A 15279-nucleotide genomic window follows, 5' to 3' on the forward strand; every position below is an offset into this window, starting at 1 on the left:
TTTTCACACCCAGAAAAGAGACCTTTGGAACACTGAGGATTACCTCTTCATGGTTACTTACCTTCATGAACATGCTAAATCCCGTTTTAAGGAGATCAGTGATGCCTGAAGACATGTGTTCAATATCAATGGGATCTGGCCTCTCGGGATTAAATATTTCCTCCACAACCTGCTTCAACAATGGCTTATAGGTTGCCTGGAGAGACAAAATATTGTGCTGTTTAAGTGCTAGAGGCACTTGTTTGGTATGTCTGGAGAAAGGACAGTTTAATCTGCCCTAAAAGAAGCAAAGCAAGTTTAGTTAGATGCTGAAAACAGCAGTGATTTTGTATGTGTGAAAAGATACTAAAACAACTTTGATCTTGATACTTCCATCCCCAATGTTCTAGCACTATTTTGCCTCTCATAACTGATTCTGCAAGTACTGCTTATCAGAGCCATACTCACAGTATACTAATAATTCTATTATAGAAATATGTCTTGTGTGTATATATACAATATGCATATACCTGTACTTATATACATGCATATACATGTGTATGTATATATATATATGAAAATAGCATAACAAAACTCACTAACAATGCTCAGAAAGGAGAGGAGGAAAGGGGATGATGATGAAAGAGTAATGAAGAGGAAGTAAATTTAATCAAAGAATATTACACGCATATGTAAACATCACGATGGAACCTCTTTGTACAATCAATTTATGCTAATAAAGCAATAAAAGATTTCCAGAGATCATCGTTTATGCATGGAACATGCTGGCAAGCAAAGTCCTGCCATTTGATATAAACATAAGATGACCTCCAATGTTTCCCAAACATTCCTAGAATTATGTTCTCCTCAGTGAGGATTACAAATGTTTATTGCAATGGATTGTCAACATCTAGGCTTAAAACAATCCCTCCTTCCTCCATAGAGCTCAACTCCAAGTCCAACTAGGCCAGAAAAAGAAGGCCAGATGACAAGAGGACTCTGACCTAGGTCAGGGCAAAGAGCAGGACACAGGGCTCCATAAGAATGCCTGTAGAATCAGGGTGAGGTTAGTTTACAACTCCTCTGGTTTGTAAAATAGTGTTGAGTGTTTTTCTTTTCTGTGACCTGAATACTCTGTCCAGAAGCTTCACTGACTTCTGTAAGACCTCTGGGTTTGGTTCTCCCCTCCTCTTTCTTAAACTCCAAGAAGGCGCTGCTGAGATGCAGCCTGTCTTTTCATTGGCCAAACATGTGACTTGCCTGCAACCAGAGGAATGGATATTTAGTGTGCTGAATGTTTCCCTGGCTTCATCTTATTTTACTTTATAGATACTTTGTACTTATTTTCCCCATTATTCTACTTCTCTTAAAATACCTTAGAAATGAAGCTAGGTATAGCCTATCAACATTGTTCCTGACCATTCATCAGGAATGTAGCTGGTATATTCCTCAGGGAAAAGATACAGGAAGAGGTAGTGTGTATTCAGCAGAAAGTGTCACCTTCTTGATGTTTATCAAACACTATTGTGTGCCTGGAGATTTCATGATTAGCCATCACAAAAGGTAAGCATTGAATAGGAACACTGATATAACAGGAACTTGTTTAAAGCCATGGTGTAAAGCAAGGTTGATACTTTTAAGAAGAAAAATTCAAATTAAAACTATACCAAGATAGATTTATAAAAAACAAACTTATCAGATTGGCAAACATCCAAAATTCTGAAGCCATATTTTGATGAAGTCAGGGGGTACCAGGCACTGTCAGAAGGGAAATAGTTATGATCAACACAGAGAATAATTTGGCAGTAGCTATCAAAGCGACAAATGCATCTGACCTAGAAATTCTTCTTCCAGAAATCTATTCTCTGGATATGCTCATATATGCAAATAAGAACCATAAAAGGTCCTATTGTTTTGACATAAAGTTTTGAAGCCTACCTTCTCCATAGGGAGCTACTTAGTAAGTGAGGCATACTTATCTGTAGGGAGGAATGCTGGAAAAGTGACTGAGAAAGCTCTGGGTTGGTAAAGTAAAAACCAAGGTGTCCACTGGATGACCTAAGCTGGTTTCAAACCATGATCTTCAAATTGGAGAAAGTGCCAGGGAGAATGTAACAACACTTATTGAAAGCATTATAAAATTAAACTGGTGCAGTAAGTAGAAACTACCTCAGCTGAGGTAAAGAAACAAAGACAAGAGGGAGACTTCCCCTTGTATTGCTTTTTGTTTTATAAACCACAGTGAGCGGAGTGTCACTAAAGATAGCAACAATTATCATTTAAATTTAATACATGATTAATGAATAGAAAAGAGATTGGGGTAAAGCACACCAAAAAGTTAATTAGGGCTAGCTTTAGACTCAAGAAGTTGCGGTAGAAGGGAGGGCAGGATTCTGCAAAGAGTTCAGACATAGACCAGGGGGCTCTGGACTCAAGCTGCAGCATCGTACTCTGCTCATCTTTACCAGACTTGTGCCTAGGCGGCAGGATTGTTGTCAAGGCTCCAGAGCCCTAGCATGGGCTGGGGAGCCAGAAAGGAGACATGGAGGAATGATGGGGGAAGGGTGCTGGCTTGTTCTCCCTGGCTCCTCTTTGGGTTAATCTGTGGAAAGCACACTAGAGGCACAGCCCACTGAGTTGGGCCACATTGGAACTGCTGTTCCTTCATAGTTTCTAGAGACTGTGATTACTGTGTGGACATCTACTTAGAATGAAGGAATAAACTACAATTTAAAATGCAGAAAGTAAAGGGCATCGAACATATCACATGATCCAGAAAAATGACAGAAATATTTTATTAGTGGTCAAATATAGCCCTCTACTTATTACTTTTTTTTTTTTTTTTGGTGTGGTTGCATTCTTTCTGATGATCTTTCCCATATGGCAACTTTGAAATAGCACATTTCTAGAGATGTGATAGTTATCAAGCTATTTATTGTCTCTTCACTCCAAAGTCTTCTTTCTAGACTCAGCTCTTTGTATGATGCGGGGCTCTGACTATAAAATCCAGGAGCTGGCAGAATCTCGTTCCCCCTTGAAGCATCACGTTGCAATGGCTTCTCTCTCAGCAATTTCAGCTGACTTCCCCCTGGATTTTAATCATGGATATACTAAATTATCTTTCTTGTTACAGCCATGTGGAGCTATCATATGGTTAAAAAGCACAACTTGAGAAAAACTTTCTCAGTGCTTGTCTTGAGTCTTCTTTGCAAATACATTTATTAATTTTTTCCCAATTAGGACTTTAAGGATGAGACACATTGGCTTCTTCCTCCAAGCAATTTAGTTGGTAGTCCAGACCATGGCATTGGAACAAGCTGTTTTAGCATTTTCCACTTAGTCAGGCACTTCTTGCTGCTCAACAAAGGACCATGTAGAAGGTGACAGGCATTTCTCTGGAGCCCTACCCCAAGTGATCCGCAAGCTTAAAAGGGCCAGAGGGTTATTTGGGTTGCCTCAACCTTAAAAGGGTCAAGCTGAGCACCAGTGGCTCATGCTTATAACCTTAGCCACTCAGGAGGTTGAGATCTGCAGTTCAAAGCCAACCTGGGCAGTAAAGTCTGTAAGACTCTTATCTCTAATTAACCAGCAAATAATCAGAAGTGGAGCTGCAGCTCAAGTAGTAGAGTGTCAGCCTTGAGCAAAAAAAGCTAAATAAAGGACAGTACTTAAGCCTTGCATTCAATCCCAATACACACACATAAAAGAAGAGGGTCAACCATAGGAACTAAATGTTTCTAACTGAACACTCTTTGCCAGGTCACTTTTTTGTGAGGAGAAGAAGAGAAAAACTCTGATAAATTTGTTGTCTTTGTTTCTTTACAGTCACTTAATTCTTGCTTCTGTCAGATCAGGTAGGAGACAAAGTTGGATGTCCGTTTGGAGAACCATCATTCAGAGACCCAGGTTCCTGCCTTGGAGGGGTTCCATGATTCTCCTGGGGCACTGAGATTCCATGTTGATTTTCATGCTGATTCTATTTCAGTAGAAGGAGAGTAAGAAGGATTTCCAGAGGGATGTTATAGGTCTTGTTTGAAAATATATCACTTCTACCCATAGTTCATTGGCCAAAATCAGTTATGTCGACATTTGCCTGCAAGGCAATTTGGGAAATATGGTCTCACTGTGTGCCCCAGAAGAAAAGGAAATGGGATTTGGGGAACACACAGCATCCTCATTAATTGGAGTTGAAATGTTAATATGGCTATTTCCTTAAAAACTGGTAAGCTGTATGTATGGGCAAAGGATTGTTAAGCCTCTTTGTCACTTTGCATAGGAAACTGGCTTTTGGTTAACTTTCTAGCTCTGTTTCCCTGGAAACCTGATAAAGAAGGAATGTCAAACTACACAGGCAAGAGTGCTTATGACAGAAATGACCCCTGCTTGGTAAATTGCAGTGTACTGGGGGAACTCCAGATATTTGTTAGATACAGCTGGAACCTGGTGACTCTTGAATAATAATTGAGTGTGTCCCTATGGAATGCTGGAAGTTGTGCTCATGGAATTGTGGCTGAGAAAATTTCCTATATAGTTTTCACACCAAGGAATACATCTAATAGCAACCTCATTTTCTCAGTCCTGAACTGTCACCTCAGAACCCAATCAAATACCTCCCTAATGACTGTATAGATGGCTTTGTGTTTCATGGGTGGTCCCAAGGCTGTTGCAGGGAGAAAAGTACCTGACACTCTTCCAATGGCAAATTATGGCCTTATCCTGAACTGACTAATGTCAGGTAGGGCCAGGACCACAAAGCCAGTTTATCTGTTAGGCATAGGTTGCACAGTACCTTGGGCCTTTTAAGAGTCCATAAAAGTATTACTGTTATTTGCATGTGTGTGTGTGTGTGTGTGTGTGTGTGTGTGTGTGTGTGTGTGTGTGTGTGCATGTGTGCACATGAGAGTGTGTGCCGTAGTGAGGCTTGAACTCAGAACCTTGTGCTCTTAATTGTCTTTCTTGCTGACAGCTGGTACTCTATCACTGGAGCCACATATCTGTTCTGTTTTTTTTTGTTGGTTAATTGGAGATAAAGTCTTGCAAAGTTTTGTTTGTTTGTTTGTTTTTCTTAACCTGAGGTGGTTTCCAGCCATGATCCTTAAATCTCAGCCACCCGATTAACTAGGCTAACAGGTGTGAGCCACCAACTCTGAGTACAATGCCTTAATTTTCAAAAATATATGAGCTATTTACCTTTTTTTTCTTTTTGGTCCGTCGTGGGGCTTGAACTCTGGGCCTCGGCACTGTCCCTGCACTCTTCAGCTCAAGGCGAGCGCTCTACCACTTGAACCACAGTGCCACTTCTGATTTTCTAGTTGTTTATTGGAGATAAGAGTCTCATGGACTTTCCTGCCCGGTCTGACTTTGAATCAAGATCCTCAGATCTCAGCCTCCTGAATAGCTAGGATTACAGGCATGCCACCAGAGCCCACTTAACTATTTACCTTTATATCAATATAATCATACCATATGTGTTTTACTATTCTTAATTTTTGTAAAGAAAGAGGCTCACAGAGTCTAAGGCACCTGGCACCCATGAAGGTCATCCTGTGGCCATCTCTGATAGTGTGCTGAGGCTGGAAATGGAGTCTAAGAAGATATCCTAATGTCTATGACCATTGAAAGGATCAGAGTTCCACAGAACTGATCTTATATCAGAAACTTTCTTTTATTGCCTTCTTTAAATGAGCTACATATTTTCAAAAACAATCTGGACTTTAAAAAAATATCCAATTTAAACAAAATGTGAAAAATGAAATGCTTGTAACAGATTAATTTTGTGCTGGAGATAAGGTGTGATTGTACCCGGAAGATTTTTTTTTTTTTTTTTTTTAATACCTGAGCTGGCTTCTGATGCAGCAGTTCCTAAGATTATGCAATGTCATCTAACTTCTGACATCAGGTGCATTTCAGAAAAGGCCTCAGATAACCATTTTCAAGGATGCCCAAATTGCTGCCACAGACTCACCCCATGACGTGGATCGCTGACATTGCCTTTGCTGGCAATGGGGGAAGCTGGGACACTCAAGCCTGCTCATGAAGAGGCTTGATCTCCCTTTTTGCACAGTGACCCTACACACCAACTTCTTAGGAAAACCAGACTTGTCAAGGGTATTCATTATTTCTCAGTTCAAGACTGCACAGAAAAAACATCTGCTTAAACTGCTGAGGGATTTATTTGACAGTGCATTGGCTTTCTTTAATTTTTATTTTTGCCAGATTACAATTAGTTTCTCCTTTCATCTTCTTAAAGGAAACGGCTTGTTTGCAGATTTTAAAATGTTTTATCTATTCATCCATCCATGCATTCTTCCTTCTATCCATCTCTCCATCCTTCATATTATTTCTTTTACAAAACTCATATGTGGTCCCTTCAACTTCAATATGAGGAAATCAAAGAACACACTCAGAAAGAATTTGCTTGCATTCACACATGAGGTAGAAGTAGACTTCAAAACAATGTCATTTCTTGGCCCTGAGTTTCATCCTGTCCCACACTAATTGATTCAAAAAGGTCTCAGAGTTATAGGGCTCAGAATGTAGGATGGGGAGTGGGGGGTGGGGGGAGGGGCCAGGAGACAGAAATTTGCCTAGGATATGAACAGCTGGTGTTCAGGGCTGGGGAGAGTTGACATGAAACTCTGCTTGAAGACTGCTCGGAGCCCTATTTCCCTGGCACAAGACAAATCAAACTTCCATGGGCACTGCTGTTTTCATGTCTTGTTCACATGCCAGAGGCACAAAAGACAGCACACATTCTGTGGAGTTTTTAGCACAGCAGCTCTGCTCCAGACTCATGCTAAAGTCCATCAGGGCAGAGCCAGAAAACCTTGAGTCAAAAAGTCCCTGCCCCAAGTCATCACTAAAGTCCTAATGATGCTACAGCTGAGGATCAGCAATGTGCCAAATACTGTGGGTTTGAGGAAGGAACCCAAGCATCCTACACAATGTGTAAGAAACGTGCAAGAAGACATGGGTGCTTGGCAACTCACAAAAAACTTTTTCCCACATGCATGTGTCACCACTAATCTTATATTGATCTATGATCCTGTCCTGGACAAACTGGGGATTGTTGGGTAGGGTGGGACCATGGAGCTAGCTTATCTATTTGGCCCAGGACACTAGTATCTTGAGCTCATATTAACTTTTGGGGATCCACAAAATTACCATAGATTTTATATCAGAAAGAAAAAAGAGAACTTTAAGGTCAAATCAGTTCTCCTTCTGTGTAGGCCATATTCCAACAAAGGAAGAGATGGGATACTTCAAGGTGGACCAAAGGGCTTCTCTGCTCTTCATTTTTCCTATGGCTGTGACTACAAACTCTCATTATATACAGGCTGGTTATTTGTCAGCTGCTAAGAGTTTATAAGGTGTCAGCTCATCAAGTCATTAGAACCTATTTGTGAAAGATGCCCAGTTTGAAGATCTCACTAATTACATGAGAAGATGGGCACTGGTGGCTCACTCCTTAGCTACTCATAAGGCTGAGATCTGAAGATTGTGGCTTGAAGCCAGCTTGGGCTGACAAATCAGTGAGACTCTTGTCTCCAGTGAAAAGATCTGAAGGTATGGTTCAAGTGGTAGAGCACTTGCTGTGAGCAAAAAAGCCACGCCAAGAGTTTTAGCTGGTCTCCTAGTGCCTATCACCCCTCTCCTCAGAAATCAGGATCCTAGCACCCTTGGAGCACCAGGCCTGGTAATGGGACTCATGTCGGGATATCCCATTCCTCTGGTTCTTCTAGAGATTTGATTCATTCCTACAGGAAACCACATTGTCCTTAGAGTAACACTCTACATCCAAAGTATGACCAACACACTTTCCTGAAGGAGTGATAGATGAAAATGAGATAAGAGGCACCTCTAGTGCCATCAGGGGAAAAAAATACGTTGGAGCATTAGCATATGAGCATCAGCTCAAGAGAGAGGGCGCTGGGAAGAAGCCTGAACTATCAATCTGTACTTCTAGAACCTTTACAGCAGCCATGGTGCAGTGGAAGAGCAGGTTTTGTGTTGACTGCAAAGACCAGATCTTGCTCCTGGTCACTCTGTGCCTATGTAAAAATCACTTGGCCTTCCTTCCTCAGAACAACACCTTGTCTTACTTATTGTAGGAATTAAAGAAAGAAAAACAACAATGAAGACTAAGCATAGATGTACTTTTCAAGTATCAGCTGCTAATATACGAGAGGAAGCGCTGGGATTCTGTGGGGCCGTAGTGGGAAGATGAGTTTGCACATAAATCTTACAAGTCAGTGCCCTCAAGCAGTACTCTTCACAATGTTCTAGTTTCCCCTGAAAGTACATTCAACTCATCTCCCCCCGCCCTCCCCCCAAAAAACCTAAGTAAATTTCCCTAGGGATATCATGGGAAGATAGAGTAGATTATTCTTGCCTAGCTTTTCCCCCTCAGAAACATCGCTCTTCCCTGGAGGCTCACCTTTGACCATCAGGAACCTTAGTTCTGTCCCCTTCCTTGTCCAGCACAGAGTCCTCAGGATCCACAGTCCCGGACCTTCCACATTCTCTACATTTCCCTTAGGACTTTCTATGCATTCTTCTCCCCTGTGAGTTTTACAGAATAAATACTGGATTCTCACATCATCTTTCTATCAATGGTCAAATCATTCTTGTTTGGTGCTTTCCCCTCTGTGGAAAGCTTCAGGGGAAACTATTTTATTAATTATTATTATTATTATTGGTGGTGGTACTAAGGCTTTGAGTTGGGGTTTCATACTTGCTAGGCAGGTGCTCCACAGCTCTAGTCCTTCTTCTTCTTCCTCTTCCTCTTCCTCTTCCTCCTCCTCCTCCTCCTCCACCTCCTCCTCCTCCTCCACCTCCTCCTGCTCCTGCTCCTCCTCCTCCTCCTCCTCCTTCTTTCTTCTTCTTCTTCTTCTTCTTCTTCTTCTTCTTTCTTCTTCTTCTTCTTCTTCTTCTTCTTCTTCTTTCTTGTTATTATTAATAATAATAATAATAACATTTTTTGTAGGCACTGTCCCTCAGCTCTTCAGCTCAAGGCTAGTGCCCTACCACTTGAGCCACAGTGCCACTTCCGGTTTTCTGGTGGTTTATTGGAGATAAGAGTCTCACAGGCTTTCCTGCCTGGGTTGGCTTTGAACTGCAATCCTCAGATCTCAGCCTCTTGAGTAACTAGGATTACAGGCACCCAGCTGATTATTTTTGAAATAGGGTTTCACTTTTTTTTGCCTGGATTTGATCCTTCTGTTAATCCTTCCTTCCGTAGTTTGGATGACAAGTATGTACTACTATACCCATATTATTGCCTGAGATGAAGATTGCATGAACATTATTTTCCTGGGCTGGTCTTGAACCAGAATCCTCTCAATCTCTGCTTCCTGAGTGGGTAGGATTACAGGTGTGTTCCAGCAGTGCCTGACTTCTATTTTATTTTAATTAGTTATACATATATTATTTTTTAATTGAAAAGGAGATGAGCAAGGGGGTTACCATTACATAAGTAAGGTAGTGAGTACATTTGTTTTTAAGCATTGCTACCCAATCCCTCATTATCTCCCACTGACCCCTTCCCTAGTACTCTCTCCTCAAGTTGTAAGGTTCTTATCCCACATAGTGTCAAGTGAGAATTAGACACATATTTTGAGACAAGGTCGCATGATATAGTCGAGGCTGACCTCAAACTTCCTAAGTAACTTGACCTGGCCTCAAACTTGTGATCTTCCTGCCTCAGCCTCCTCAGTGCTAGTGCAAGAGAATTTCAAAGATAAATATTTCCCTTATCACAAGCTTCTCTTTCTTTGCCATAGGATTATTAGGTCATTTTGCTATTCTGATTGTTCAAAAAATTATGGATTGTTTAGATATGGAAATTTAGGAATTATACAGAGTCAGTCCTTCATTTGACAACTAGACCCCAGGAAGTGAAGGACTTTGCCCAAAGCTATAGAATAAATCTGTGATAGACACACAGTTACAAAGCAGTGGGACTCCAAACCAGTGCTCATACAATTGTCTCAGTCCCAGGGAAAAGCTGAATTGAGAGGCTGGTAGAATCCCAAATTTTCAACCCAAAGGGAACTTGAAGTCTATCTAGAATGAACACTCCAAGCCCATCCTAGAGATGTTAAGCAGAAACTTCCTTTGGAGCTGGAGTCTGAATCCTAAATGCATAACAGACTAGTCAGTTACCTTAAACCTCATGCACTTGCCTGGTGGGTGTGAGTTCCAGGAACATACACAGACTTGAACTGCTTCATGAGATTCCGAGCTCCAGCAATATCTTGAAGAGAGGCAAAGAGTTCATCCACAGCAAGTTTGGATTGAGGAAATGTCAGGTTACTTGCAGAATCACAGCCTGAAACAATCCAGAAATATTTTCTTAGTTGAACAAATCCTTAAATTAAGTCTTCTCACGACAGCTTGGACTCAATGTAACAGAGTTGGGAATTTCTTTAACCCTGTGTTTCCCTGGCTGTTCACCAACTGGGCTCTTTTAATCACTCCAAGCAATGAAACACAGCTGAGTGTAAATGCTTCTAGGCAGAAGTAGGACTTGGAATTGCCCAAGGTCACAGACACTGGCTTTAATCCTAGACTGCAGATATTGCACAGAAAGCAAGCTCCTTAAGGGCTGTGATGGTCAGATTTAGGGTTCAAAATGTCCCTTGTGCACTTAAACTTTTCTATATATGATGCCTCCCACAAGGGGTCCCTTGTGCATGGTTCTCAAGCCAATTTCAGGTTGTAGTTAGTGGGTAGCAGGCGCTATGTGGATAAAGGTTATAAAATAGGATGAGTTCTTTCCTGGGATAATACTAACTTTCCTCCTTCTCCTCCTCCTTCTTTTTGCCTGTCATGGGGCTTGAACTCAGGGTCTGGGCACTTTCTCTGAACTTCTTTGGCTCAAGGCTAGTGCCATAGTGCCACTTCAGGCTTTTTTCTGTTTATGTGGTACTGAGGAATTGAACCTAGGGCTTCATGCATGCTAGGCAAGCACTCTACCACTGAGCCACATTCCCAGCCCTAGTAACTTCTATAGTTACTGAATGTTCACCTCATGTAAGGAAGTACTTTAAGAAATTAATGCATATTAGCATATTTAATGTCTACAGAAAGCCAACATGGTAGGTGGGTTTCTGCAGATGAAGAAACAGAGCCATACAAAAGTAACTAAGCCATTTTGTGGTATTTTTTTTTTTTGGTTCCAGTCCTAGGGCCTGAACTCTGGGCCTGAGCGCTATCCCTCAGCTCTTCACCTCAAGGCTAGCACTCTACCACTTGAGCCACAGCACCACTTCTGGCTTTTTTTTTTTTCTGCTTATTTGGTGCTGAGGAATCGAACCCAGGGCCTCATGCATGCAAGGCAAGCGCTCTACCACTGAGCCACCTTCCCAGCCCCATTCTGCGGTATTTTATGTGTGTTAATATCACACGTATAAAGGAATCAGTAAAACACTTAGTTCATCTGCAAACCAAACTTTTAAAATCGAGAATAGGGGAGCAGCCTTTTCTCCTGGGGAGGCTTGGGCCTGTCCCTGGGGCAGTGGTTACCCAGTGGTTGGCAGTTACCCCCAGGCCCTTCTCTTTGGCCACACAAGGTGTGAGGTTCCCCAGGCTGGCTGCCCAGCCTCCTCTGATTCTCAACTCTGGCAGATGCTGTATTCAGTTACTTCTAATAAGCCCTTGCCAGGCTGCTTCATTCAGCCAGCTTAGGAGATAACGGCATTTTGTAAGGGAACTCTAAAGTGTACAATTCCAGCTAGTTCTCATTGAAGCCACTTAGTTAAACAGATAATAAACCAGAAGTTGATCCTAGCCTTCAGCTACGTGTGGTCTGTGTACTTCATTTGCTTACCTTGTGATAAGGGAGGCCCCCAATCCTCTAGGGTGCCCCTGTATTCTTCTACAATGAGGGGATGACTCATGCTCCTGCAATTTTCTTTCTCTAGAGAGTTTGGGGACCTCCTGGACAGGGGTCCAGTTACTCCTTGGAGTAGCCACACAGGGCTCCTGTGTCATGCCAGCCCTCTCTCCATTCCCTCTCACCCTTCTCCACTTACTCCAGGCCCTTTACCTCAGCAGAGGCCCTGAACCCTACAGGGACACATCTCCAGCCATGAAACTGTGCTAGCAGAGGGAAGGTTGGGATGCTGAAATGAAACCACAAGCCTCCCTTGTCGCCTTCAATGTCTTCTGTTGCATCTGGTTCTCTCAAGCTTCAGGCTTGAAGCTTTCTAGCTCTTGTGGCGTCTTTTCACATAAACCTAGCTGGCACAAGTTTGGCCTTACCCCTTAGGTATTCAAGTAAATAAATATATTGTGTAAGAAGAGGCTGTCTTAGTCTGGATCAATTGAAGGAACCCTTATCTAAGGCCTTTGGCACACACTCATACAGATCAAACATAAGGTGTGTCATATGTGGCTGGACGTGCTGGAGAGCAGGGTGTGTGGCTCGAATACTATTCAAAATATCTCTTATTTAAGAATATTATTTGTCCTCATAGCTTCAAAGACCACGCAGGTCCCTGAATCTGTTTGGGCAAAATAGGAAAATATATATACATAGGTATGTATATATATGTGTGTATGTATGTGTGTGCGTGTGTGTGATATATATATAAAAGCCTGGTAAAGAAGCTATTTTCTCATCTGATCCTCTCGTCCTGCTGGCCCGAAGTTGGGCATACCCCACCCACTTTCTTGCTTGCACCCCTCTGCCTTTCAGAAACCCTTGGCAGCAGGGTGCCCACCTCCATGGGACAGTCAAAGCAAAGTCTGCTCAGGCTCTGACATGGCCTGAGAAGGCAGAGCACCGGGAGGTCATGACCTCCATCATCCATCCAGCAGTCTGACATGGTCTTTGCTCTCTTTTGAAGTGATTGATTTTAAAGTGGAGTCTTCTCTCGGGGATCTCGCGCTTAGCCATTGAGAATAATACTAAACAAAATAAAAAATCGAGTAAGCCTTCGCAAGTGGTATCCCATCTGAAAGTTTTCAATGATGCAGATGGATATTTTATGTGTCAGGGTGGCTCCTGGTAAGTATATAAGGAAAACTAAGACAGAAGCTCTCTTCCTACATGTGCTGGGGCAGCCAGAAGGCTTTGAGAAAGTCATTTTATGAGGTGACCATGAAAATCTGATCTCATTATCACACTTCTCCATCCATCCATCCATCTATTGATAGTTACTTGCAATTTGATTAAAATGAAAACATAAATGTGTTTCCCATTTACTAATACTTTTAAGTCTTTGAGTATTGTCTGCTGGTTAGAGTTCTTTCTTTAATAAACTATGATGTACCCTGTACGATTTCTGACATAACATGTAGTTCATTTAAAGTGGAACCAGAGGTTGAAGATACCCAGAGCACAATCAGAGAGTGGAATTCTTTTAGCTTTTTAATATTTGTTTTTTTTTTCTCTTGCTTTTATAATTGCCTTGTTGGTACCTAATTCAAAAGTACCTTTTTAAATGACTTCTCTTTATTGAGTCTTTCAAAAGCAAAAGCAATCAATTAGGGTTGTCACTGATGACAGTGTTGTTAATGAATTTGTATTTTATCAGTATGTGAAAAGATTTAACTAAACTTTGCAATTTAGTAACTAGTACCACTGGGAAAAGCAGATTTGGTAACAAACATAGCAGACTCTTAGAAAGCTCACAACCCCACGGAGACAAGTAAATACATGGGCATCTAGGGTGGTGTAGAATGTTAAATCAGTGTCACTGTATTTCTTTTTCTTTTTTTTTTTTTTTGGGTCCAGTCATGGGGCATGAACTCTGGGCCTGGGCGCTGTCCCTCAGCTCTTCAGCTCAAGGCTAGCGCTCTACCACTTGAGCCACAGTGCCACTTCCGGCTTTTTTCTTTTTGCTTATGTGGTGCTGGGGAATGGAACCCAGGGCCTCAGGCAGGCAAGGCAAGCACTCTACCACTGAGCCACCTTCCAGCCCAAGAGTCACTGTATTTTACAACAGGGTCACAGAACAGTATTCTGATGACTAGGGCATGCATGTGGAGGTTGGTTAAAAACACATGAACGAATATACATCCACCTTTACTATTATAAATTTAAAAGTAAGTTTACATTTCTGAAGTCCCATATTTATGTTACCCAAGTAGTTGAAGCTGGGTCATGAATCTCATGCTTACTGGGGTACTGTGATTTTTATTTATTTATTTATTTATTTATTTTTGTTGGTCGTGGGGCTTGAACTCTGGGCTTGGGTATTATCCCTGAGCAATTCAGCTCAACGCTAGCATTCTACCACTTGAGCCACAGTTCCACTTCTGGTTTTCTGGTGGTTAATTAGAGATAAGAGTCTCTTGGACTTTCCTGCCTGGACTGGCTTTAAACTGGGATCCTCAGATCTCAGCCTCCTGAGCAGCTAGGATTACAGGCATGAGGCAACAGTGCCTGGCTTTTTAAGTTCTTCTAATATAAGAATAATCATAATCTGGATTACTACAGATCTTCATGTTTTATAGGCCACTTTCCTTCTTGGCTGTGGAGTCCTTGAGCTATCATCCAGCTGGTGCTCCTCAGCAGGTTTGGAGACATGGACACAACACTCAAAATGCTTGGATGACTAAATGAAGCAGCCTAACAATACCTGAGCCAGGTATAACCAAGGATCATAAAGAGATCATAAAAGCCCCAAGACATGTTGCTGCCTCAGAATGCTGAGCACCTCTGGAAGGCCCTCAGTAAGTCTCCCTAGTAGCTCCTGGGCTTCCTTATCTCCCGCCTATGGATTCACTGAATCCTGCTCCACAACCCAGAGCCTACAGTTGTAGCTCAAGTGACAGGAGGGTTAGGTAAACTATTGAGGGAGTCAGAGACTCTGGATGATTCCTTGCTTCCTTTCTGGTCTCCAACACACTGACTAGCTCATAGATTATATCTACCAAGTATTTCTAGAATGAATGAATGAATTTGAATGGGAAAATTAGGGGGAAAAAAGTCAAATCAGACCAAACAGACTATAAAGCAATGGCACTGATTTTCTTAGCAGATGATAAACTACCTCTGCAGGACATTTCAAACAAAGAGCTTCCAGCTTGTGTTGAGCAATTGCAGCTACAAGGAGAAGTGGATCAACTCCCAAAAAGGGTCCTGGAGAAGAGCAACCTCAACTGGCTGATAAACATGCTTGTCTGTTTGACACCCAAAACTAAACTACATCCATTTTAAGTACGTGTACATGTGTGACAAAGCTGTTTTAAAAATACAAGAGAATATTAAATACAAACTATAGGGCAGTGGCCACTTCTGAATAAGATAATTACATCTGGTGGGGAGGAAGGTAAGAAAGGACATGTGAT

The 15279-nt window shown here is 41.9% G+C and overlaps 1 protein-coding gene across 1 annotated transcript in view; it reads right to left on the reverse strand.

The window, feature by feature from the left end:
* Scfd2 (sec1 family domain containing 2) overlaps positions 1-15279 on the reverse strand; it is a 317132-nt gene that overhangs the window by 25625 nt on the left and 276228 nt on the right. The window contains exons 6-7 of the mRNA XM_042678232.1: positions 10164-10309; positions 62-196 (exon numbers count right to left, since the gene is read on the reverse strand). Of these exons, the coding sequence (XP_042534166.1) occupies positions 62-196; positions 10164-10309 (281 nt within the window). The remainder of the gene's footprint in view (positions 1-61; positions 197-10163; positions 10310-15279) is intronic.

This window comes from Dipodomys spectabilis, unplaced genomic scaffold (genome assembly GCF_019054845.1).
Source record: "Dipodomys spectabilis isolate Male_0828 unplaced genomic scaffold, ASM1905484v1 ptg000043l, whole genome shotgun sequence".
NCBI classification, from domain to species: Eukaryota; Metazoa; Chordata; class Mammalia; order Rodentia; family Heteromyidae; genus Dipodomys; species Dipodomys spectabilis.